Source organism: Mauremys reevesii, linkage group 8, assembly GCF_016161935.1.
Source record: "Mauremys reevesii isolate NIE-2019 linkage group 8, ASM1616193v1, whole genome shotgun sequence".
Classification (NCBI taxonomy): Eukaryota; Metazoa; Chordata; order Testudines; family Geoemydidae; genus Mauremys; species Mauremys reevesii.
The window spans coordinates 97783465-97807999 of record NC_052630.1 but is presented as its reverse complement, the minus strand read 5'-3'; the positions used below and the strand labels follow the sequence as shown (position 1 = coordinate 97807999).

Below are 24535 nucleotides of genomic sequence, written 5' to 3'. Positions count from 1 at the left end.
TTATATGCACCAGCTGTTCAGAAAATTGCAGTGCTATTTTGGAGACTTAAATCAACGGAATCTCAGCACTTTTATAGCTCCTCTTCAGTTCCACAAAACAGAAACAAAGCAAGAACCTGTTAAATTAACTGCTACACATAACACAACTATGCTTTACATTTGCAAATTCTGGACAAAAAGGCAAGCTGCTCAAATTCAACATGCACATTCCAGGCTCAAAGCTGGCATTCGCCTTGCCAATTACCCCAGTGTCTTTAATGACGCACATGGGGATTTGCAGCAAACAACTTCCATCTGAGGCATTTATTACCGTTTGAAAATAAAGTCACTTTGCAGTTTTATGGCAATTTTCACGTGCGTTTCTCAAAGCACTTTTCAAACATTAACTAAGCCTCAAGATAAGTCCTATTTTATGGATGGAGGGACTGCGGCATGGAGTTGGAAGTGACACGAGAAGACTGTTGTACAGTCAGGATTAGCTCTCAAGAGCCCTGATTCCTAGTTATTTGTTCTAAGCACGGTCCAATATTCCCCTTCTGTATGTACAACCTATATTTCAAAGGAGAACTTTTAAGATAACAGGTCTGGATTGTGAGGCTGATAAAGCCAAACTATAAATTATATTAGAAAAATACATTTTGAGTGTATTTATATGAATTCAGGAAAAAAGCAACTGCCACAGACAAATTCCTTGAGCCAGCCCATTCTATCCTATTTACCTCTCTCTCTGCCAAAACATTTTCACTAGTTGTTGCCCTCAGTGGGTAGCCTACTCTTTCATTCATCCAAAATGGTTATGACAACAAGTGATTGATGCAGGCCTCAAGGCAGATTTTTTTAAGTGGTTAATATCCCTCTATTACGTATAATACAAAAAACCCATTAGCTCCATGTGCAGGAAAAGATGTAAAATCGACATCTTCAGTTGTGAACTTAATCTAATCAGATCAAATCTAGGGTATTTTTAATATACCTATTGTAGAGATATCAAAGCACCAAATGATGGATGCCATGTCATATATTTGTAACTTCTTCTGTGTCTTTAATAAAAAAAAGACTTAGAAAGTTCAGAGAGAGAGAAGAAAACCTCAGCTGTCTGGGCCAGATCCCCCATGGGTGTAAATCAGTATCTCCACTAAAGTGATTTACAACAGCTGAATATCTGATTCTTTGTTTCCACAATTGTTTGTTTAGCAAACTCAGATCCTTTTGTTTTATAAGGGCATCGACAAACTGGTTCTCCAATGTCACTTTTAAAGCTGTATAATAGATGGCACATTTATATCTGAGCTGTGTGCTTCAGAGCATGCACCATCTACCGTCACCGCCTGGGTGCAGCTTTTTTATGGTTAGAAGCCACACTGGTTTAATCTCGGAATGATCAGTTAAACCCACAGATACCAACACACGGAGCCACATATCCTCTCTTCTCTGGTGCATTAAGGGTCTCCTCTCCCACTACATACAGCTCTAGTGGACTAATTATACTGTTATTCACACTGGTTTTACCTGAGCAGAACTTCATTTACTTCAATGGAGTTACTCCTTATTTACATCACTACCAGTGAGAGGAGAATCAGGACCTGCATGTGTCAAGGAGCTCTCCAGAGAAAGGATGGTGTAACAGCCAAAGCATCAGTGTTGAAATACCTGTGTTTCCTGGAGCCACAGGACCAAACCCAGCGGAGGCAGCTCTGCCATTCATCCCTTTCTGGTAGGTAAACTGAACATTGTGCAATTTGCTGTATATGGATTTACTGCAGGAGACCCTGTACACTAAAATTCCTGCCTTCTGAACATGAATGTTAAAGGTCCCAAGGCACTTTCCAAAGGAGTGGGAGTTTGCCCATCTCCTTGGCCAAATTTCTTCTTTCCTTCACTACTATGCAGCTGTGCACTAGCTGGCAGTCATCATTCCCCCAGAGAAAGTTGCACTAGGATGTTGTAGGGAGATATTTTGAAAAGTTTTCTATAGAATTGTGAGATGCTGTGACTGCTACCTGCTTTACACCACATTCCTTCAAGGCTTGCTATTGTGATGGCTGGGGCTCAATGGATACTCTTTGGAAGCCATCTGTGCCCATGTTGGATCAGGCCCAGGGGATGTCCCTGAGTACTAAAGTTCTCTCTCGCCTCCACGGTGGGCCAAGTGTAGTCCCAGCCCTGCCAGCCATGCAGCAAAGGCGAGATGAATGTGACTTGACTTAGACTCTCTTCTAAAAACAACTGGGGCTCAAAATGGCATTTTCATATTTCAACTGGCATATGCTTCCATGACATGTCCCCTACTGCACCCACCGAGGCCCCTTGGATGTGGAGAAGGAGAGAGGGGAGCTCATTTTTCCTTTACTGGATTGAAGCTTGTGTGTAAATAGTCCACCCTCAAATGCCAATGCCATTCCAGGGGACGTACCTCAAGGTCTGAGTTCACTTACTGACATTGTAAGTTCTTTGGGGTGGGGACTATTGTTTTGTTCTGGATTTGTACAGCGCCTCGCACAATGGGGTCCTAGTCCATGACTAGAGCTCTTAGGTGCTACAAATAATTGTGCACAGATGGTATCAGAATCAAACGTGCACTAACACAGCAAAGGGCCCCAAGATAACCCCCCTTGGCTACTAGCAGGGAATTTACACCTGAGATACTATAACCTGCCCAGGGGTATCAGTGCTGTGAAAATACAACTAGGGGAATAATTACCTGGTAGTAAAAAGAAAAGCACTTGCTTTAAAAATCCAAACTACAGTGACCCAGCTGCCACACACACTAGATTAGTTTGACTGGTGTGACAAACATTCCCGACCTACGCTGGGTCGTGCTTTCTTTGTACTGTGACAGGGCAAATTGGCCTTTGTGAAAGTGAATTCAAATTGAAGCTGCCAACAGGGCTTCTCAAAAACAGAGATTTTATTCTGGAAACTCACTTCTTTCAAGTGTTAATACAACAACCCCTCTTCCCCCGCCCCGGCAGCAAGTATGTCTGTAACAATACAAACACACACAAAAATTCCCCCAGGAGTAGAGAGTTAAAGAAACCCCTATGACAACCCAGTTCCTGTTCTCTGTTCCCCTCCCCTCCACGAGACCAGCCGGGGGCCAAACACCCCCCCACCCCTGAGCCCAGCTGCATTCCCCCCTCGCCTCCCCCAGGCCAGATACTCCCTCCTCCCCCCAGCCCAGATACCCACACTCCCTCCCACAGCTCAACCGCGGCACTCCCCGGCCCAGATACCCACACCCCCATCCCTTCCCCTCCCCTCCCCCAGCCCAGACACCCACCTCCCCAGAGCCCAGGGATCCAGAGGGAGAAAAAGCCGGATGTTGGGTCCCAGGCTTGCATGGAGTTTCCTGTGCACCGCCCTCTCCTTCGCTCAGGGCATGCTGGAAACTGCAGCTGCTCGGAACCCTCCAGCTCCCTCTCCCTTCCCTCAGCGCTGTCTTCTATGTGCGAGCCGGGCTCTGTTGGGTCCAGCGGCCCCTACTAGTAGCCGGCAGCACTGCAGCCCATTTCTGTGGCGGAAAAGAAATTCTGCGTGCACAATGTTAATTTCTGCAAAATTCTGCATTGTGCAGTGGTGCAGAATTGCCCCAGAAGTAAATCCTGAGCCCACCTGGGACTCCTATTCTGCTGCTGCCTCTGAGGCTGTAGGGCAGCTCTTTCTCCTGTTTGGGAAGGGCTCTTTTTCTCATCTCCCTACTCTTAAGAGCAGCTCAGAGGCTACTTTCTCCTTCTCCTGTTAAAGGAGCTACAGCATTTGCTCCCTGCCTGTATCTCTGCTTCACAGAAAGCCTAACTGCCTTCTTGTAAAGGCCCTTCCCAAACTGGGACTGCCCTACTAGCCTCAGAGGCTGGATTTTTCTGCCATGCTGGGTGCAATGTCTATGTGGACAATAAAAACTCTATGGCTCTGATTCTAAGAGCAGGAGGTTTTTCCTGGGTTCCTTGGTTAAAATGTTCAGTCCCTGCAGTTGGTTGTGGCCGTCCTCCCCAGAGCCGCCCCCCTTTCAGCAGTGCTGTATGTATGTATGTAGCTGTGTAAATATTTTATTTCATCTCAATCTTGTCATTATGAATATTTCAACGAAACATTTTCTCCATTTCCCTCTTGGTCTCTCTGGGTAAGTGACCAGTTTGAGCAGTTTAGTGTCTGAAAATGGATAAAACATTCAATACACAGCAACAACGTGTTAAATACACAAAGCTAACTGAAGAGAAATCCATTATTTATTATCTCTGAGCTTTTAACAAGCCAAACTCTTATACTGAAAGGGCTTAGGTTTTAGAGCAAAGTGCATTATGAATTGGCTTCTTCAGAGATCCCTTTTTTGACTGTCTGGTTCAATATGTTCTGGATTCATAGGCAGAAAACTTTTTTTTTTTTGCTTTAACATAGATGTTTCCAACCTGTGAGCTGTGGCCCCAAGGCGATCTAGGGGTTTTCAAACCTGTTCCCATTCCCTATCTCTGATTTGCAACTGAAACAGATATCTTCAGTCAGTTGCTACCAATTCCTCCTCAGCTAGGCCCCTCACAACCCACTCCACTACCAAAGAGCCGGGTAAGGGGTAAATTGAGTGCAGTCTATAAGTGCCTACATGAGACATAAATATTTGATAACAGGCTCTTCAGCCTAGCAGGCAAAGGTATAACACGATCCAATTGCTGGAAGTTGAAGCTAGAGAAATTCAGACTGGAAATAAGGTGTACATTTTTAACAGGGTAATTAATCTTTGGAACAATTTACCATGGGTTGTGGAGGATTCTCCATCACTGGCAATTTTTAACTCAAGACTGGATTTTTTTAAAAGTATGTTCTAGTTCAAACTAGATAGTTCCCCAGAATTATTTTGGGGAAGTTCTATGGCCTGTATTATGCAGGAGGCCAGACTAGATGCTCACAATGTCCTTTCTGGCCTTGGAATCTATGAATCTTCTCCTCCCCACCCCACCCCACGCTTTCTATTTGCTTTCCAGTCCTGTGTTATTTTTTTAGAACAATTAATTTCCCCCCAAACCTAAACACTTTCATCTCTCTTGAAGAAGCTATGGGCCAGATTGTGTCACGAAGGTGCTAGCACTGAACAGGGGGCAGGGTGGAGTCGCCCTGCCTCTGAAAGGGATTGTGACTCAGTGAGGAACATTGCCTCCTGGAGCTCCTGGAAAGCTGGCTCTCTACTCCCCATCCCTGTCAGAGAGGCTCACATTTAAGTCATTACAGGAGCTGCTGATTAATTCTCTGAGCCTCAAATCAGCCTCTGACTTCTCACTGAATGCACCATTATTTGCAGCCACAGAGTTCTGTGCTCAGACTCGTTTGTGCAGGTTATTTTGGTAATTGGGCACTCAGCTCCACAGTCTGCAGACACAAATACCCAGTTTGAAGGCACAAATTTGTTGCAGCAAACATGTCACTAGAGGTCTTGGCTGAAATGCGGCCTTTAGTGGCATCCAAAAATTCCCTCTCCTCCAAGGAAGTCTTTACTCTGCAGACATCCCTTGTCCCCACACTGCTGAGCCCCAGCAGATACTTACAACAATCCTGCTCATCTGACTTGTCTTTGCAGTCCTCGTCGCCATCGCACTTCCAGTTCAAATGGATGCACTCCCCATTGCCACACCTGAATTCGTTGGTCGCACAGGTGTTCAGCACCTGAGGCTTGACTTTGTAGCCACACTTCTCCATTGATTCATCTGAGTGGTCTTCACAGTCGGGCTGGTTGTCACAGACCCAGGGTTCTGGGATGCACACGCTGTTGTTGCACTGGAACTCATTAGGCTTGCAGGTGAGTGGTGAGCACTTCCTCTCGTCACTGCCATCGCCACAGTTGTCGTCACCATCACACACGAAGATCCTGGCTATGCAGGTCTTGTTACTGCACTGGAACTCACTGGAAGAACAGACTTTGGAGTAAAAACAAACAGATGAGTTGGGAGATCTTCAACCTAATCCCCAAGTGGACATTGCGTCCATGTCACAAACCCACCACACACCCTTGAGCACTCTCTGCTCAGGAGAAACCCAACACTGGAGCAGGCTAGGAGTGAAGGGCATTAGCTAGGCTGTGTGGGGTCCAGACCAGGAACAGCTGGGGTGTTCCAAGTCAGTAGTGACATGCATTGGCTGCGTGTGTGTGGAGTCCAGCCAGGGCCGAAATACCACAGTTGTGGTAGGCTATCACTGAGAATCATTAACACAACTGTGCGTGGAGGCCAGGAGTGGAATACTTGAAGGGCTGAAGGCCAAGACTGAGAAGCACTGGCAGAATTGCATGGGGAGCTTCGGACAGAAGTGTATGGGAACTGAAGATCAGGAACAAGGACCACTGGCAATTCTGTGTGTGGTCCCAGCACCTGAACAACAAAGGTATTACAAGCTAAGACTGAAGAGCACTGACTGAGCTGTGCTGGAGACAAGCAATGGAACGGCAGAGATATTACAGTCTAGGATGGAGATGCATGGCAGAATTGTGGGACACAGGCTTGCATAACTCCTGATGGCACTATAATGAGCTCAAGCCAGTGCTATCAGTTCCTGACTTTCACCAAATTCACCCCCAAAGATAAGCAAATTTCACTGTGTCTTGTTTTGGACATATTAAGTGGGACACACAGGGTAAATATTCAGTGAGTTGTGTAGGGATTAGCTGCTGAATCATGCCGATAAATCCCTTCACAACGTACTGACTATTTTCCCTGGAAGTCACCATTCTGTATTTACATACAAATGAGACTTTTTGAGCTATGAAGGAGAACAGACTTTTTTCCTTTGCATGCCTGATTTACTGCTGAGCCAGAGGAGTCTGCTCAAATTAAACTTTCAGATGTCCCAACAATGGTCACTCTTACTGCAAAAAGAAAAACACAGCCACTGGCAAGAGCTCCCTATAAATACTTCTAATTGGTACCTAATTTACTTGGTTGTTAAGGAAAAAAATCAGTTTCAGCAGCTTCAAAGATCCAATGGAAAATTATGTATTTATGTATTTAAAAATATTTATGTATTTTATAAATTATATTAGATTAAATAATCTGTCTTGAAAAATGCTTCTTTTAATTGCACTCAGGAGCAGGGGCAGCTCTAGGAATTGCGCCGCCCCAAGCAGGGCGGCACGCCGCAGGGGGCGCTCTGGCGGTCGCCGGTCCTGCGGCTCCGGTGGACCTCCTGCAGACGTGCCTGCGGAGGGTCCGCTGGTCCCGCGGCTCCAGTGGACCTCCCGCAGGCACGCCTGCGGATGCTCCACCGAAGCCGCGGGACCAACGGACCCTCCGCAGGCACGTCTGCGGGAGGTCCACCGGAGCCGCCTGCCGCCCTCCCGTGGCACGCTGCTCCAAGTGCGCGCTTGGCGCGCTGTGGTCTGGAGCCGGCCCTGCTCAGGAGGCTTTTGTCTTCAATAGCAAAAGTACTTATTGCCTCTTCTGCACAGCTCCTGTGATAAACCACACTGCTGAAATAACACTGGTAGCTGAGACACAACATGGGAAGTGCATCTGAAAGACAACAGAATCTCTACTACGTGGGGTTACGTACCAGCTTTGAGTACTGGGAGAATTATCTAATAAGGCCACATCTATCCTATGAGCTAGGATAGCTAGTGCACTAAAAAAAAGTTGTGCAGCTGCCTGAACCACGTGAGTACATACTCAGCACAGCTATCCAATGCTGCGGCTCACGTTACCACAGCTATGCTACTATTTTTAAGCACACTAGTGTGACAAGAGCTAGTGTGAGTGTATATACGTGACCTGTGAATCACACCTCCAGCTCTAAGTGTAGACAGACTCTAACAGTGTTAAACAGGAAGATTCTGTTTTTTTCATCTAGGAAGATAAGCACTGACTGCTTGCAAAGGAATTATTAGTATATACACTACCTGAATCATGAACTTCCAGGCTGTATGGGCAAAGAGCATAGCTGAAGTTTCTAACTCCCTGAAGTGCTAGTGTTCTACCTATTGAATCGATTTTGATATGCCCTAAAGTAAAACCTAAGAAACCCAAGTCCTTCTTTCCTCCCTGGATCAGTCCCAGCAAACCCAACTTCTTTCTACCTGTCTGGGCATTATTTTGGCTCCCACCACCTAAGTGCCAAAGGACAAGCCCATTTGAGGGAGTAGAGGTGTTTGCCTTCCTTGGTAGCATCTCATACTGGGCACCAATGGAGGCAGAATTTGATGGATCCATTTTTTGATTCAGCATGGCAAATCCTATGCTTGTATTTTTAAAACCCATGGTATGAAATCACTAGTGCACTAAAATTACAAATTACTAGAACCACCAAATTAATTCTTGCTTGTTAGGGGGTTGGTGGTAGAATGGGGAAGAGATGTCTTACCAATAAGAAAAACATTCAGATTCCAAAAACAGTCAGAGAAGGATACTCTTGAGCACAGACCATAAGCTCTTCTATGGATGCAATGAAGTAGATTTTTAAAGTAATCTCAATTCCACCTTCAATTTTCTGGGTGCAATTTTATAGCTGCAATTAAGTGCATCTGAAAATTACAACATTTGGTCATCTAACTACCTGATTTGTTAGCACACTCAGGTGGAGAGATGTCTAAACATTAGGAACTGCATCTAAAAGTAATTGCATGGCAGAGTTGGAGTTCATTAAAAGAAAAAAATAGGCACAATCTCTACTTATATGTCTGTCTTCCTCTCACAAACATTTACATGGCACCTGCCTTTCTCCAAAGATCTAATTGTGCTTATTTAGCTATTCTGATTAATTGGCGCTTGTATAACTGAAAACAAAATGACCTATTAATCTTATCGAACCGTCTTCATCTCTGTAATCTAGCAGCCATTTCAAATGGGTAATGTTATGGCACTGTGGAGTATTAATTTGAGGTAACACAGCTATAGTCTTACTGATCTGATTGAAGAGAGATGATAAACATGAGAGCTGCAGTGACTACACGCAGATAACGTAACAGATCAAGGCTGAGCTGAGAAAATACATCAAAATAAATGTTAGAAAAGCTACCTCAGAAAAAAATAAATAAGCAAAGTTTGCATAAGCTGTTGATCCCTAATATTTTGGCAGGGTTACAGCAATTTACACACTCCAACTGTGAATTAATTTCCTTCCCTGAGCTGTAATGAGCACATCTTTCTCCCCTGTTTACATTACCCCCACTTCTGCCCCTTCTTATGTTTGTATGTGTTGCCTGTCTCCCTTTTGAAATTTGCCAAGTGTGCAAATTAGAGATGGCCACATGTATCCGTAGAAAGTGGAGGTCAGTCACCTACAGACAATGCAAATTAATATAGACGCTCCTCCTCCCCTGTGCACAGAAACCCCACTAAAATATAAAATGTATCGAAAATCTCAGCCAGAAAAGAATAAAAGCAATTTTGCTTTCATGCCTCTCCTGAGGACTTCGGCAATGAAGCTTATGATCTCCTAGCTAATTCGCAAGCTTATGATTATTTTATTTTGTTTTTAAAATGTGAATTCAGTGCTGATGCTAGATGCTGAATAGGACCAGCACTAGCGACTGAAGTCCTCTGTTCACTGAACAGGTACAGCATGGGCAGCGGGCATCTACCACTCCACCCTTGTGCCTCAGCCTTGAACAGGGAGGGCTGCACTGGCACATCTTTAACCCTGGCCCAGAAGCATGTAGCTGCATCAGTGCTGACAACGGGCACAAACTGTGCTTGTGCAGACAAAGCTCCAGTGGCAACAGTGGTGACAGTTACAGTGGTGGTTCATGTGATGTGGTCCTCAGGTTACTATGGACTGGACTGGTACCACTGACTCATTTTCCACAGGCCTCAGCCAGAACTCTGCCTAGGCAGTGAACACTGGCACTACAGTGGCACCCCCATAGCGAGAGTACTCCCCCTTCCAGACCCATCTGGCTCCACTGGCTTTTAAGAAAAGGAGAGAGGGCGCTATTGCCTCACCTTCAACCTACCTTGCCCCTCCCTAGCCACTTTCAAAGAGCTAGATTTTATGGACTGTACTAGGAAGAAGCAAAGCCTGCACTCTCCAGCCACACTGTGGCTTGCTCTTGCACAGGGCTGAAATAGGGGGAGAGCAGCTCCTTGCACTCTATGCCAACCACATTATGACCTTTTGCATGGCTTTACACTAGTATAAAGTACCCCTAGAGCAAGAAAAGAGTTGCATTATGAATTACTATACGCAGCACATGGAGAGATAAGGTGGGAGGAATAAGTGAAAGGCAATTTAGATGCACATCATCCTTCCCAAGTCTGTCTGGATACGTAGGCAACCCCCATTACTATAGCATCTCAGAGCTTCCCAGGGGTCATAGATCAGTGTTCATGTCGGACTCCCCATTAGTACCCGGCCCAGCTAATGATCCAACCAGCAGACCAAATTTGGTGATGAATCCTGGTCACGTGCCGCCTGAGGCACGTTGCGCATATGCTAAGTGCTTCCCAAATATTTCAATAGAAATAACATTAAACAGTAATTAAATACGCACCATGGTATTTATTTCTCCTTTGACTTGAGCAATTTGTTTACGTTCTCTAATTTTGCTACCTGCCCTATTAGGAGATTTTTTGTACAAAAGGGAGAAAAAACAGTATTAGTTTCCATTTTTTTCAGTGGAAAGAAATATGTGTTGTCATCTCACATGCCAAATCTTTTTTAAATATGAAGTGATCCCAGTAGAAATCTTGAAAATCTTTGATTGGCAGGAGTGTTGCAGCTCTGACTGGACCTTGGGCTCCGAAACCCAACCCCTTCCCTGGGCTTCAGTACCCAAGCTCCAGCCCAAATTGCAACGTCTACTAGCTGTTTTTAGTGCCATAGCACAAGCCTGAGTCTGTAGACCTGTCCTTTGAGACTCACTGCTACAGGTTTTAAAAGCAATGAAGTCCTACACTTAGTGACTCAGTATTGGCACCCTTTTGTCTCAGTCACTATTCAGCCAATAGGACGCTAGTAGGCACTAGGATGTTGGAGGTGCCATCTTTCTGATAAGATGTAAAACTGAAGCCTTTGTATTGTCAATTCTATGGCACTTTTTGTAAGAGCAGAGAATACTTACATTGATGTCCTGGTAAAAATTCCTAGTCATTTATATGAATTCTGTCTCCGTATATTCCACATTTGGTTTCATTTGTATATGGCATTCTCTTTTATTTCCTCTACTAGTGTAAGGTCACTAGGCACTGCTTAAAAGCTGCAGTGTTTCAATGTGGGTAAAGCGAGTCTTATGTATAATAACTTTTCCATAAGGCAGGAATCTATAGCATAATTACTGTGGATTTTCAAATATTAATTTGATGCAAAACAAAATGTGAAATCAACAATATCCATCATTAATAAAAAAGACACTCCATCATACAGCTGCAGTAGTGATTCCCTGATGAAGGCTGTTACTAGCATCTCGATAATAATCCCAATTGATTTTGCCTCCTGTTTCTCAAAAAAAAATAAATCCATTTTGTTTGAAATTACACGTGTAGCTTACAGCCAGACAAGAACTGTTTGGTAAAATTTGTGGTGAATTGACAAAGAGTTTCAGAGATATTGGGGTGTGGAAAATGAGGTGAATTTCACTTTTTGAAACTTTTTTTGCAATGCAACAAATGTTGAAGTCTGTAAAAAAAAAAGTCAGGGAGGAATATGGACTATTCCTGAGTGCCATGAAAGCAAAATGCATGTGACCTGGTGAAAGAGACTCTGAGAACAAAGAACTAAAAACTGTATGAATGGGCTAAAATGGGGGGGAGGGAGGGGAGGTCACACACACAATCTAAGAACAGACATGAGACTGTGAAAAGGACAGGCCTTGTGACATATTCTGAAACCTACCAGCGTCCTAGGTGGCAGATAGGCATTACCTGGTAAGCATGAACATAAGCTGTTTATTGTTTTTCAGGATGTTTTCTCTGTCATGCTTTTCTTCTGAATAAATATTGCTTTGCTTTATGAATGCTGCCTGGTCACTTGTTAACCCTGTTGTTGCCCCACAGAGAAGAGGGATGTAAATGCTGAACTCAAGTCAGATCTGCTTAGGTAGTCATAGTGCAGGATGAACTGCAGCCTAAATCCCCACTCTAGAAAGAGAGTGTTGTGGGACTCTGCCTCAAGAAAGGTGATGGTTGAAGGCCCGAAACATAAGCTGGGTGCCCTTAAGGAAGCCACAAAGGGGTCAGAGGTGCAGTTACCTTGGAAACAGCGACAATATACATTTTCAAAGACCTTGAGGCCATGTGTCAGGTGCCTCTGTTCAAAGCAAGATTCATGCTCCTTGGAGCAATTCCCCCTCAGAAAGCTGCCCTCTAGGGAGGGCAGCAAAAGAGAGGGAGGTAAATAATGATGACCTTGAAGTGAATTCCTCTGAATAAAGACAGGCCTTCCATAGAGGGAATAATGCAACAGAATTGCAGTCTCACCACTATTAGTGGTTGTTGCTATGGTGATTGATATGGAGAAGCCCATACAGATGAGGCCTGCGGAAGAAATGGTAATTCCTAATTCTAGTCAAAGCACTAATGTAGCTAAGGAGCCAGGGAAACCATTTCAAATAACCTCACAAATTGATATTTGCATTTGTTGTCTTCTTTTGCAACACAGCTCCTCACAAACACAAACAAGCTGTTTTTCCAGTCTCTGGAGCTGCATTAGAGCAATATTAGTTAATTATAACAATGTGACCAGACTACAAAGTTACTGCTGATAAATAATTGTTGGTGCAAAAGTGTGTTATTGATCTAGAGTACGTTTTCAGAGATTCTCATGTGTTCATTTAAAATGGCTTTATTTTTGTGGCAATACAATTAACATATGTGCTTTATTCAGCAGTAATTGCGTAGCACTCTAAGAAACAGAAGAGTACCGTATATACATAAGACCTGAAAAGTCTTATTTTTTTTTTATATCTTCTTCACTAACATATAAAAAGTTACTATTGAGAACTTGCAGTGTCCTCAGTTCTGTTCTGTAATGGGCAATTGTTAAAAGACTCCTGAATACTGAAACAGCACAGATTTCCCGGTTAAATAACTGAAAGGCACATCAAAATAAGTGTGATTCTAGTGTAAAGAGAAAAAGGCATTAGGATGCATAAGGTTTACATTGTGTAGTTTTGTGTTCAAATTGTAGAGATACCTACAGGGGAAGAAATAAAGACCTATCTTTACTCTTTTTATGTTCTTTTAGAATGTAATCTGTTGAATCAAATTTTAGATGTTCTGTGGTAGATATAATTTTAATAGAAATATATGCAAGAAAGTGTTTGGATTTTTTTTTATTCTTAGAATTGGAACCTGGATGAGATGTGCCCACTCACATTGCTGCAGACATGACTTGTTTGTTAAAATGGCAATTTTACAAATTACACCGATTTGGCAAATCACTAAGAACCATATGAGAATATCCATTAAACTAATAGCTCCGTGATATTAACATACAAATTCATACCTATCATAAATCTGTGTTGCTTTCAGTTACTAAATTAAGGTATTAAAGAATAAAGCCATGATGCTGCACATGGATCCACAAAGGGAATATTATGCTCATGCAGAGTCCTACCGAAGTGCCTGGGATTCCCTCTAGCTATAAGAATTCTTTGCACTGGTCCTTTTTCATGGTGGGGGCTAATTTTGCCACTGGGGAATTTAAATCAGAGATGTTTTGCCAGGAAAACCAGACTATACGAATGTCATACCTTTAGTCCATTATACTGAGATTCATACTGAAGTATGTGCTAATATGAAATAAGTTAAGAAGTACCCAAAAATATTTGTCTGAATTTTCCATTTCTCCCCTTTAGAAAAATGCTGCTTTTGATTTCCTACGCTCAACTCAGGAAAGGAACTCTGCAGTCTTAAAAGCTTTAGATTAGTCAAATTAAAGTTATCAGATTATAGCTAGATCTGTTGTAATCCCAGGGAGTTTGTAAACTCCATTTTTGTTGTGATTAGAAAATAAAAAGAAAGTCAGATTAAGACTTCAGTGGTGCAGTGCATGCTACCTCTTCCTACCTTCAAATTCCCAAGCACAAGGATAAAGCAAACATCAACCACCAGGACCAACTGAAGCACCTTTGGGTCATAACTGGTTCTCAGTTAAACCCATGTAAAACAAGAGTAATTCCACTAAATCAACTAAATCACTATGGATTTATGAGAAAAGAATTTGGCCCATTGTCTTGCACTGGAGATTAATAATATGTTTACAGTGTGTTTCCTTGCTGGTCATCTATAAACAAAATGGTTGCTGGCAATAACACACACGGCATCTTGTAGCTTCTAAACACCTACTGTCAATCACTGCATAGCTACTTACACATGTCTCAAAGCCATCTGAGAAAAACAGATTTTATTTTCCAAATTCTTAAGCAAAAGCCAATTTATTGATTGGATGGCCCCATAGGAACGTCTGTGAAAGGCAGAGAGGAGAAAAACAACATTCCCCTCCCTAGAGAAATGCTTCTGAATCAATGGGCAGAACAGGTAAGAAAAAAACATTCAAAATAGAAAGCCTGACTTCAGTCAGATAATCTTGTAGTAGCTATGACAACTGAGAGAAACGCAGGCTCCAGAGGTCTAGCTCTGCTGAATAATGAGGTACAAAGCTGTGTTCACATTACAAGCAGTGAGGTCACTGCCCCATAAAAATCTCTACCTCCACTAATTTAATCTGCTTGAAGGGAATTCTTCACAAGAAGCGATATTTCTTTTTACTGTGGTTCACCGCATCATTAGACCTGAATATTCACAGCATTTAGCACACTATATTATTAACTCCTCTGGAGCAAAAGACAAATCAGGAGAAAGCTAAAATTTGCCATGCAAAACCTTGTGCAAAATTTACCCTTTACTCCAGCATTTCCACCAGAACCTGAGATCCCAAACAAGGTGGAGTGAAACTGCAATGACAATTTACAAATATATGTTTGGAATAAAATATAAGCATGCTGGCTTGTGTTGGGTGGGCAGTCAAAGATTCCTTTTAGATGCAGCAGTAGGGGTGGAAAAAAACACTACCATAAACACAGGCCAAATTTTCAAAGGACAACTTGGCCTCTAATTGCAATTCTGGCAGCGCTGCTATTTGGTGGGTGCGCTGTGATAGGTATGTAAATGATTATGACCACGTTTAGAAAATTTGGCCTAAAAACTACAGCAATTCAAATGGGAAGTTCCGTAAAAGGAAATCAACGATGATATAGGAATAAACGTGGAAGCAAACACTCTTAGGCCAAGGCTCTGATTCCACGGGTGTTAACGGGATGGAGATCCCTTTGGTGTTGATTTCAATGGGATTAGGATTTGGCCTTTCACTTCTACAGTTTTTGTATAAAAAGTACTTAGAAATAAAGGGCTGCGTAGGGTTCCCACCGGTCCAGTTTTCATTGGACAGTCTGGATTTCGGCTTGTGTGTCCTGGTGCCATTTGGCAAGCCCTGATGTCCATTTTTTTTGATCTGTGGAAAAGGTGGCAACCCTAAGCGGAAGGAAGGAGGCAGCGCAGCAGCAGCCGTTGCCTCCGGGACCAGGCTGCTCGTGCAGCCTGTGGTGTTGTGTGGCCCTGCGCAGGCCACAGGTGGTGGGCAAGGTAGCCTTGGCTGTGCTCGTGAAGTCACTGCGAATGACGGGGGGCGGGGTCTTGAGGGTAAGAGGCAGAGAAGGGATGGGGCCTTGAAGGAAGAGGTGGAGCAGGGGAGGGGTCTTGGGGAAGAGGAGGAACAGAGGCAGGGCCTTGGGAGAAGAGGTGGAACAGGGGGCGGGGCCTCAGAAGTCCAGTTACCAGCCATTAGAAAGGTGGCAACCCTAGGGCTGCAGCTTAGTGTATTTTTGGTTCATACCACCAGCACTACTGGTGAGATGACACATTAATTCTACATTCATATGTGCAATCATTGCTTTAAACTTTATAAAAAAACTAACCTAATTATGGACCAAACCTTCTCAGCTATACTTCAGCTCAGAGGTGACTTTTTTGGAAAATGCAAGCAAAATCCATTCAAATTATTTAATTGTCTGAGGGTAAAAAAAATAGCATTTTTCAGCCATGATGAAAGTTTTCAGATGTTGTTTTTGTGCTTGTCCAATTCACAAAACAACTTTCTTTTAAAGCCTCAGACGTTTCCTGGCCATAGTCTTGGAAAAGGGCTGTGCCATGTTTGAAGGTACTTGGTTTTGAAATAACGTTTGCAAATTGTGCTCAGTTCATAGAGCTACAATGTAGCGGCTAGAGGGAGCAAACTATATATACCACTGCTCTTAAAAGGGAGGAATGTCCAATCTGTTCAAATGTGTCTCATCATAACATAAGCCCTTTAACTTCTATACCTAAAGCAGATTCTCTTTTAGTTTAAGTAGTAGAAAGCTATGTTTGGGGATTAAAAGGTACAGAGTTATGGACCTTCTCTCACCCAAAAAGTCTTCTAGGGGTATGTTTATAGTACCCACCGGATCGGCGGGTAGTAATCAATCTATCGGGGATCAATTTATAGTCTAGACGTGATAAATCGATCCGTGAATCGACACCCGTACTCCACCTCGGCAGGAGGAGCCGCGGCAGTCAACTCGCCGCCGTGAGGATGGCCAGGTAAGTCGAATTAAGATACTTCAACTTCAGCTACGTGAATAGCGTTGCTGAAGTTGTGTATCTTAGCCCTGGTCTACACTAAGGTCGGGGGTCGAACTAGGGTACGCGAATTCAGCTACGTGAATAACGTAGCTGAATTCGAACTACCCTAGTTCGACTCACTTACCCGTCCAGATGCCACGGAAGCGAACTCCGCGGCTCCAAGGTAGACTCCGGCAACTCCTCCTGCCGCGGTGGAGTACCGGAGTTCGAACTAGCGCTTCCGGAGTTCGAACTATCGCGTCTAGATCAGACGCGATAGTTCGAACTCCAAGCAGTCGAACTTGCCGCGTCGACCCAGCAGGTAAGTGTAAACGTGGCCTTAGATCGATCCCCCCCTTTGTGTAGGTACATGATGTGCAGTATGGCTGGCAGCTATGGAATGACAAGGAAGAAAAGTTGAGGCTGCTATGGAAACACTGAGGGTCAGATTCCAGGAACTACGTTCTGTTTGCTTGGGATGTGGGCAGGACATCACTCTGCATCAGTTGTGGAATAGTACATTATGCCTGAGCTGGCTCCAACATTAGGAAAAAGCAAAGTCTGCTTAACAGCCACCTTTACCTCCACATCTCTTCAGCTACACTGAGCAGAGCTCTGGCACAGCTAAAACTCTGGTCCTAAGTGTGAATTTCTTGACATGTACAATTAAAATCTCTACCTTAACATTGCATTAATGTAGGATTTTACATTTAATTATGCTAGACACTGATACATTCATCTGGAAACTACCCTCATTTTTACTGTAAGGGTGCAATTATAGCTAGCCACCAGGTTATTTTTTTTTGCTTTCTTGTTGTTATATAGCGCAAAACAAATATGAATACGGAATGATATATTTCCTAAAGAACAATGGGGATTTTCCTGTAATTTCTACTGCTTTTGCAGGAGATCTAATACTTTAAGCAGTGATGAAGTCAAAGCTCTCCATGATGTTTAATTTCTGGATAGCCTGGGCATAATGCATAAGCATTAAACCCTCCAGCTGTCCAGTAATTAAACATCATGTGAACCCCAGAGGATATCATTGCTTTCCTACTTAATCTTGTTTATGAAGGCCTTTCATTTGTTAAACCTACAATCACTTTCTTTCCATTCTTGTGGATAATATTAGATTCTTCCACCAATGCAAGTGCACACAGCATATACCTATTTTCCCACAATAGCAAGATTTTTGCGAAAAGTAAATTTTTTTTCATCACACATTGAAATAATTAAGAATGGGACACTGGGCCCATACTTATTCCATTTGCATGAGTACAATCTTACTAAAATCAATGGGGTAATTCAGAGCAGAATTTGGTCCTGTGTGTTTGATTTCCTCTGAAACTGCATATGACTGAACAGCAAGCAGTGTACGTAGCTAATTAATGAAGGCAAAGAACAGAATTCATAGCGATAACAAGGCTTGGTGGAATTCGATTTCTCTTTTTTTTCAATGTCAATTATTAAGATAGCTTTTTTTATTTTTAACTATTATAATTTTTACAGCCATGGGAAATTGAAAGGGCGTCGGGGTTAAAGCAGCGCTAACAGCAGGGCTCCAGGGGGGTTCCCTGCACAGACGAGGAGCCCAAGACACTCTCAGACAAGGTGCAGGAGAAGCTGTGAGCCTGGTCCGGCAGAGCAGAGACCCCTAGCCAGGTTTGCAAGGAGAAGAATGAGCTCTCAGCCACAGTGGAGGACACCCCACCACTGAATGGTTCCTGCCCGCGGACAGCCCCCATGCTGCTGGCTTTCTCGTGAGGGATTAGGGCTGTGACAACAGAGCTCCAAAGAGCTCCTTGCCCTGCTGATGACACTTGGATCCCTGCAGATGCAACATGAGGGGAAGACTTCGGTCCTGACAAGGCAGAGTGGAGACCACTGGCCTGGGCTGAGCTGATCCCTACAGGCGCAAAGTGCAGGGGGAGGCTGTAGTTGCACTGACCAATACCGATGGATTTTTTTGGTCAATTTCAGTGTGTCAGCTGAAATTAACATTTACTAGCATATATTGATTTAAACTGATCCCTGTAAAGCAAAAAATAATGTATTTATTAGGCTAAAGGAAGCCCAAGTTGGGTCTATATTAACGCTAAAGGGGAAGTTCTCAGCACAGTGAGCAGGGATTTGGCACTTACAGGATCCATATGGCCAAATCCCCGCAGGCTGCACTGAAAACGTCCCCTTCAGCTGGGAAACCCGGTTATATTTTATAACATTCAGCAGAAAGACAAAAGGACATTGGGGTGACATGTTGCTTGAGTTTTTCATCAGGCCAGTATTATTTTTATTATATCCACCTTGTGCCAGTGTGGGTGCACAGAGTGGAAACCCCTCTCTGCCATTAGCTGATGCTTCCATCTGCTCTATGGTGTTGCTTGTCCATCAGGTGGCTGGGAGAGGATAAAACAGTTCAGTAACCAATACACACAGAACTGGCAGGCAGGAGTCAATTTTCAGCTGCATCACAAACTTCCTGTGTTCTGTGGTCTCGGATAAGTTACCTACCTGTTCTGCGCCTACGGGGCTGTTACTTACCCAACGCATGGGGGGAAGAGGTATTTGTGAGAGGTATCACTACTTATGTTGAATCGCAGGTGTGCATGGTGCTTTGCTGGCAAGTATAAATGTCAGATCCTGGCTCTGAGGCGCATACAGTATAAATGACACACAACATGGAAACTAAACAAGGAGGGTAGAGAACTGCAGCGAGATGCTTATGGCTAAGGCTAAGATTTAGTCAGGGGTATTTACAGTAGAAGTCATGGACAGGTCACAGGCAGTAAACAAAAATTCACGGTGGGGGACCTGTCTACTATAAATACCCCTGACTAACACTTAGGTGCTCCAGGGGGCTCTGGGGGCGCTGCTGCTGATGATCTGGATGGGGCCTCCAGGGTGCTGCTTGTGCCTGGGGGGGTCATCCTGGGGCACCACTACTTCAGCTCAGGGGATTGGGTGGGGGGGAGCCCAGGACTGCCGCTGCATCTGGGAGGGGTGCATCAGCAGCTGGTGTGGCTGGCTCCGGGGCTGCCTGAGCTGCTCAAGCAGGCTCAAGCAGGGTCAGCTGCACCGGCCGCTGCAGAAATCCATTACTTCCGTGACAGACTCGCAGCCTTACTTATGGCTACATATACATCCTGTTAGTTCTTTAAATGTATTATATTAGAGTTTGAGGAATGAAAGAGGGAATAATGGGGAAAAGGTCAGAAATAGAAGACTGACTGAGAGGGCCTGATCCAACACTCAATGAAGTCAATGGGAATCTTTCCATTGACTTTAATGGGAGCAAGATCAAACCCTAGAGAAAGGACTTCGAGGAGGAAAGTGAAGTGAGCAGGTGAACAGGGTCAAAGAGGAATTTCCAAGATAGGGGAGCATGCATGGACCAACGGATACTACTGTTAAATTCTCCAGCTCCGAGTGCATAGTGCACACACATAACCCATAGGGGAATACTATAGGGGCTATCACTCGAAGAAGAACAAACAGTTCTCTACTGGTGTAAATGGGAACAACTTGATTGACCTCAAGGGAGTTTTGTCCATTTGCATTTACAGAGGATTTGGCCAGGAGTCACTTGTGGGAGCAGTAGCCCAGGGGCACAAGAACGTGAGCTGACCTGGCAGAGTGCAGAGCAGTGCATCGGAGGCAAGTAGTGACCAGACAGACGTCAGCAGGGCTGGACATGCAGGGCCTTGAGGGTTTGAATTACTCAGTGAGTGACCCTCCGATTAAAAGGGCACTATAGAAATATACAGTGTTGTGACCAGCACTTAGTCACAGCATTTACATGGGTTTTATACAACACTGAAAAGGCAAATACAGGAGTCCCTTTTGGGGCAAAAACCTGTATGTCGTTAGATGAGGGAAGGGGAAGAAGAGGGATACACATGGAGAAAAATAGGGGGAGAGGACATGTTCCACCCCTTCCTGCTATTGCATGTGCTGTGCCAGAGGGAGACCTCCCTCCATTTCATCTCTTTGTTTTTACTTTTAGTAAAAGACATTTTCAGTTTAAACAACCCAAGGCTGTTCACGTAAGAGATTCCTGTGAGAGCCCCTGGTCCTCTCCATGTCTGTCTGATAAAAATGTTCCCTTAAACAACTAATCAAAGGGATCAATGAGAGAGGATGTATCCACTGAGTGCACAGATTCCCCTGGACCACAAATGGGTGTGTCTTGGAAGTACAGTTAAATTACTGGAAAATATCCTGTTACAATAGCAATGACTGCACTGGCAGAACCTGACAGATTGTGGCTGGTCCACAGAGAAAGGAACACAGTAACAAAGGGCCTTCCTGCCCCTTTGCACCCCTGCACACATGTGGGTCACAATTTCAGGCCTGAGTATCACGACAGGCCCCAGCTCGGGCTGCTGGTGAAACTAGAGACTCAAAAGGGGAGGGGAGAGATCTTTAAGCCATCCAGCGGAGCTGAGTCAATATGGGTGGTAGTGGCGTAGGAGAGGTGCACCCTATACCTTATAAAGGGTGGCAGAGCTCCCATTCAAGAGTTAGTCAGAATTTCTCTTAGGGCTCCTGCTGCTGCATGTTCTTTTTTTCCATACAACCCCATTCCATTATGGGCTTTTATCTTAAAAGCAGCATCAAAGAGGGGTTTACAAAGTGCTGGTCAGTAATATAAGCCAGCCATGGATGTAAGATCCCCAGTGCTAGTGGTTAAAGTCTACATTGATCCTAAGTTGAGGCTTTAATTACAGTACCCTGGAGAGAAAAGAATTTCTCTGTGCTTCGTTCTCAACAAAGGCTATTGGCTAGTTTAGGTGGTTCCCTGCTCATCTCCTGAGCTTGTGGTGGGAAAGTGCATTTATGAAGGTGCAGTTTGCCATTTAAAAAATTGTGAACCCAGAATTTAAACTGTGGGTTTAAATCCTACTACTTAGACTGCTACATGCATGATCTGCACCTACACTCAGGTACTCAGCCACCTCAGCACTGGGATTTATCCCCACAATCCCAGATGCAGCAGCAGTCTTTGTTGGCACAAATCTGGACCCATAAATCACTGGCGCTTTATCCACTGTAGTTTGAATGATTCACATCATGGAGCCTTGCACTGCTTCTTTCAAGATTATTCCACAGGCTGACAGATCTCACCATTACAAAGTTGTTTTATTAAAAACAGATCTCACCAATAAGAGCAGAAGCTTGTTATTGCTTATTTTGTATAGGTCTTCCAAGGAGAGCTACAGGAGGGAGGTGGATTACTCACGGGAGCAACTATCTCTCTGTCCCTTGCAGCAATTCGTACCTAACAGACCCACACAAGTAGTCTTGCCTAGCTATGTAAGCAGTTAATCCAGCTCTGACTGGGATTAGCAGTGGTCCATGCTGTTGATCCTAGGTGCAGATAGCTCAGGAAGAATAGCCCTGTTGATGTTTCTGACTAGGAATATTGCACTCAGGATTCATATTTCATGCCAGTGCATGCTCCCTGGCCTGCCTATATGCTCAAGCATTTGTTTGTAGGATATGATGCCCGGAGACAGATTTTTTGATGGTCTTGACTCAGAGTAAATTTACTCATCATTCACATATTGTGCCAATACATGTGCTCCAGCCTACTTGCATTCATGGCCAGATGTGTGGCGAGCGTGCTGCCTGCTAACAAGGTGGTCAGAAACTTGGCCCAAAGCAGAGCTTACAAGCAATTTACATGGGCAGCCTGCATGATCCTACCAGTGGCATCTTTCTCCCTGCAGCAAGGCTCTCCTGTGTGCTAGTCTTATTGACATTTACTTCTGATCACACTTGATGACAGTTAAGAAGAACTGGTGGGCTGCCAAAGCCTGTGATTGAACCCTACTGGGTGTGGATGACCTATGTTACATACACTTGGCAAAACCCTATAAGACTACTCAGCATAGTATTGTTGCAGCAGGGCAGTCCGCTAGTAGACATCACCACCTCCTCTGTGTTTTATGAGAAATGCCTGTAAGTTAGGTCAGCCCTAACTCGAGGAGAGAGTTCATGGCTCTGAATCCTGAGTGGAGGGAGAGAGAGATTAATGAGTCTGCTCTACAGCCTTAGCTAAGAGCCATATGGCTTTTAGCTCATGCAGTAGAGGCTCATGCATTAAGCTCCAGAGGTCGCAGGTTCAATCTTGCCCGCCAGCGACTGGGGTCTGTTGGTGTTACAGAAGCACCTCCCATTAGGTACCTAACTACCTTTGTTGGGTGGGGCTTAGCTCCTCTTCTCCCCAGCATCTCCTATTGGCTAGCTTAGGTGGTTCCCTGGTCATCTTGCTGGCTTTTGTGAATCCCATTCTCAGGAGCCTAACTTCCCATGCATTACATACAGATCCTGGGTACCTAACTCAGGGCTGTGGATTCCATTGGGTGGCAGGGCACCCAAACATTAGGCATTGCAGGGCTGAGTTTGTTTCCTTTTGTGGATCTAGCCCAGGGATTGGCAACCTTTGGCACACAGCCCGTCAGGGAAAGCCCCTGGTAGGCCAGGATGGTTTGTTTACCTGCAGCATCCGCAGGTTAGGCCGATCGCGGCTCCCACTGGCTGCGGTTCGCCATCCCTGGGGCCAATGGTGGCTGCAGGAAGAGGTGGCCTGAGCCGCGCCGCTTCCCGCAGCCCCCATTGGCCTGGAACAGCGAACCACAGCCAGGGGGAGCCACGATGGGCCGAACCCGTGGAGGCTGCAAGTAAACAAACCAGCCCGGCCTACTGGGGGCTTACCCTGATGGGCTGCGAGCCAAAGGTTGCCGATCACGGATCTAGCCCTAAAAGCCTTACATCTTGCCAACAGTTCTGTAATAGTCTTTTACGCACGACTAAAGGCGAAAGAGGAGTATGTAACATATCAGTTTGTTCTCCAGTGATGTGACATAACAATGCCCTGAGGCTGTGTCCATGAGCTGACTGTAGAACGAGCATCTAAAAATCTCTGCGAGAAAACCTGTAATTTTTATGAACCAGAGCCTGTGATCTGTTGCCATATTATTTGTTGTTGCCACTGAGTTCTGGACTTCACTCTTCTCTTTGAGCCTGCTCAGCTGAGCCTCCCCAATGCCTATATTGACATGTGGGGAGGGATGACTTCTTACTTTCTGCATCCGACGAAGTGGGTATTCACCCACGTAAGTTCATGCTCCAAAACGTCTGTTAGTCTATAAGGTGCCACAGGACTCCTTGCTGTTCTTACATTCTGTGCCTCACAAATACCACTTCCTTGGTCTTCTCTCCCCTACTCTTTCCTACTCTTTGTTCTACTCACTCTGACGTTCTGCCTTAAATTAGCCAGAGAGCTTATTGGGACAGGGATTGTCCTTCAACTCTGTATTTGTATAGCCCTGGCACTATGTCTGTCTGGAGTTACACCTGCCTCGGGCCTCCAGCTACCAGTGTAATGCTACCAGCACTGCACAATAATATAATAGCAGGAGTATAGGCCGAAATGACATTCATAACTTCCACATTCAGCATAAGATCTTCTGAAGGATGATAATACTAAAAGCCAGTTATTCCAATCAATAAATGGGAACGGCCCTAGTTTAAAAGTGTCCAAAGTGTCACATTAGCTCAGAATAAGAATGCTATTAATATGAATTTAGAAACAGCTAGGAGTTTGGACATTTCGGTTGCTATCCCCAGTCATCTTCAGCTTGTTTATGGCACGGGCAAGCTCTCGACATGGAAATGACTCTGCACACAATTAAACTTCCCACCCAAACATTTATACAGAGAACTAGGTTATATTTTTATTTCGACGTGTTTTCTGGCTCTGGAAAGGAGCAGCCTTTAGTATGACAGGGAGCTCTGCTTTGAGAGGCTGCAGCTGACAGTTGTGGATGAAGCTTCATTTAAACAACAACAAAGTCAGCATAGAAAAGAGATTTTGACTTAGAAATATACTTCTTTTAAAAATCAGGATGAAGCGTACTGAAGAGATAAGAGAAAAGGGATAAAGAAAGATTCTAAATAGAGAA

At 44.3% G+C, this 24535-nt stretch overlaps 1 protein-coding gene across 10 annotated transcripts in view; it reads right to left on the bottom strand.

Annotated features, from left to right (window-relative positions):
- LRP8 (LDL receptor related protein 8) overlaps positions 1 to 24535 on the bottom strand; it is a 451875-nt gene that overhangs the window by 40556 nt on the left and 386784 nt on the right. For all 10 annotated transcript variants that reach the window (XM_039486534.1, XM_039486533.1, XM_039486538.1 and 7 more), the window contains one exon: positions 5535 to 5903. In XM_039486534.1, the coding sequence (XP_039342468.1) occupies positions 5535 to 5903 (369 nt within the window). The remainder of the gene's footprint in view (positions 1 to 5534; positions 5904 to 24535) is intronic.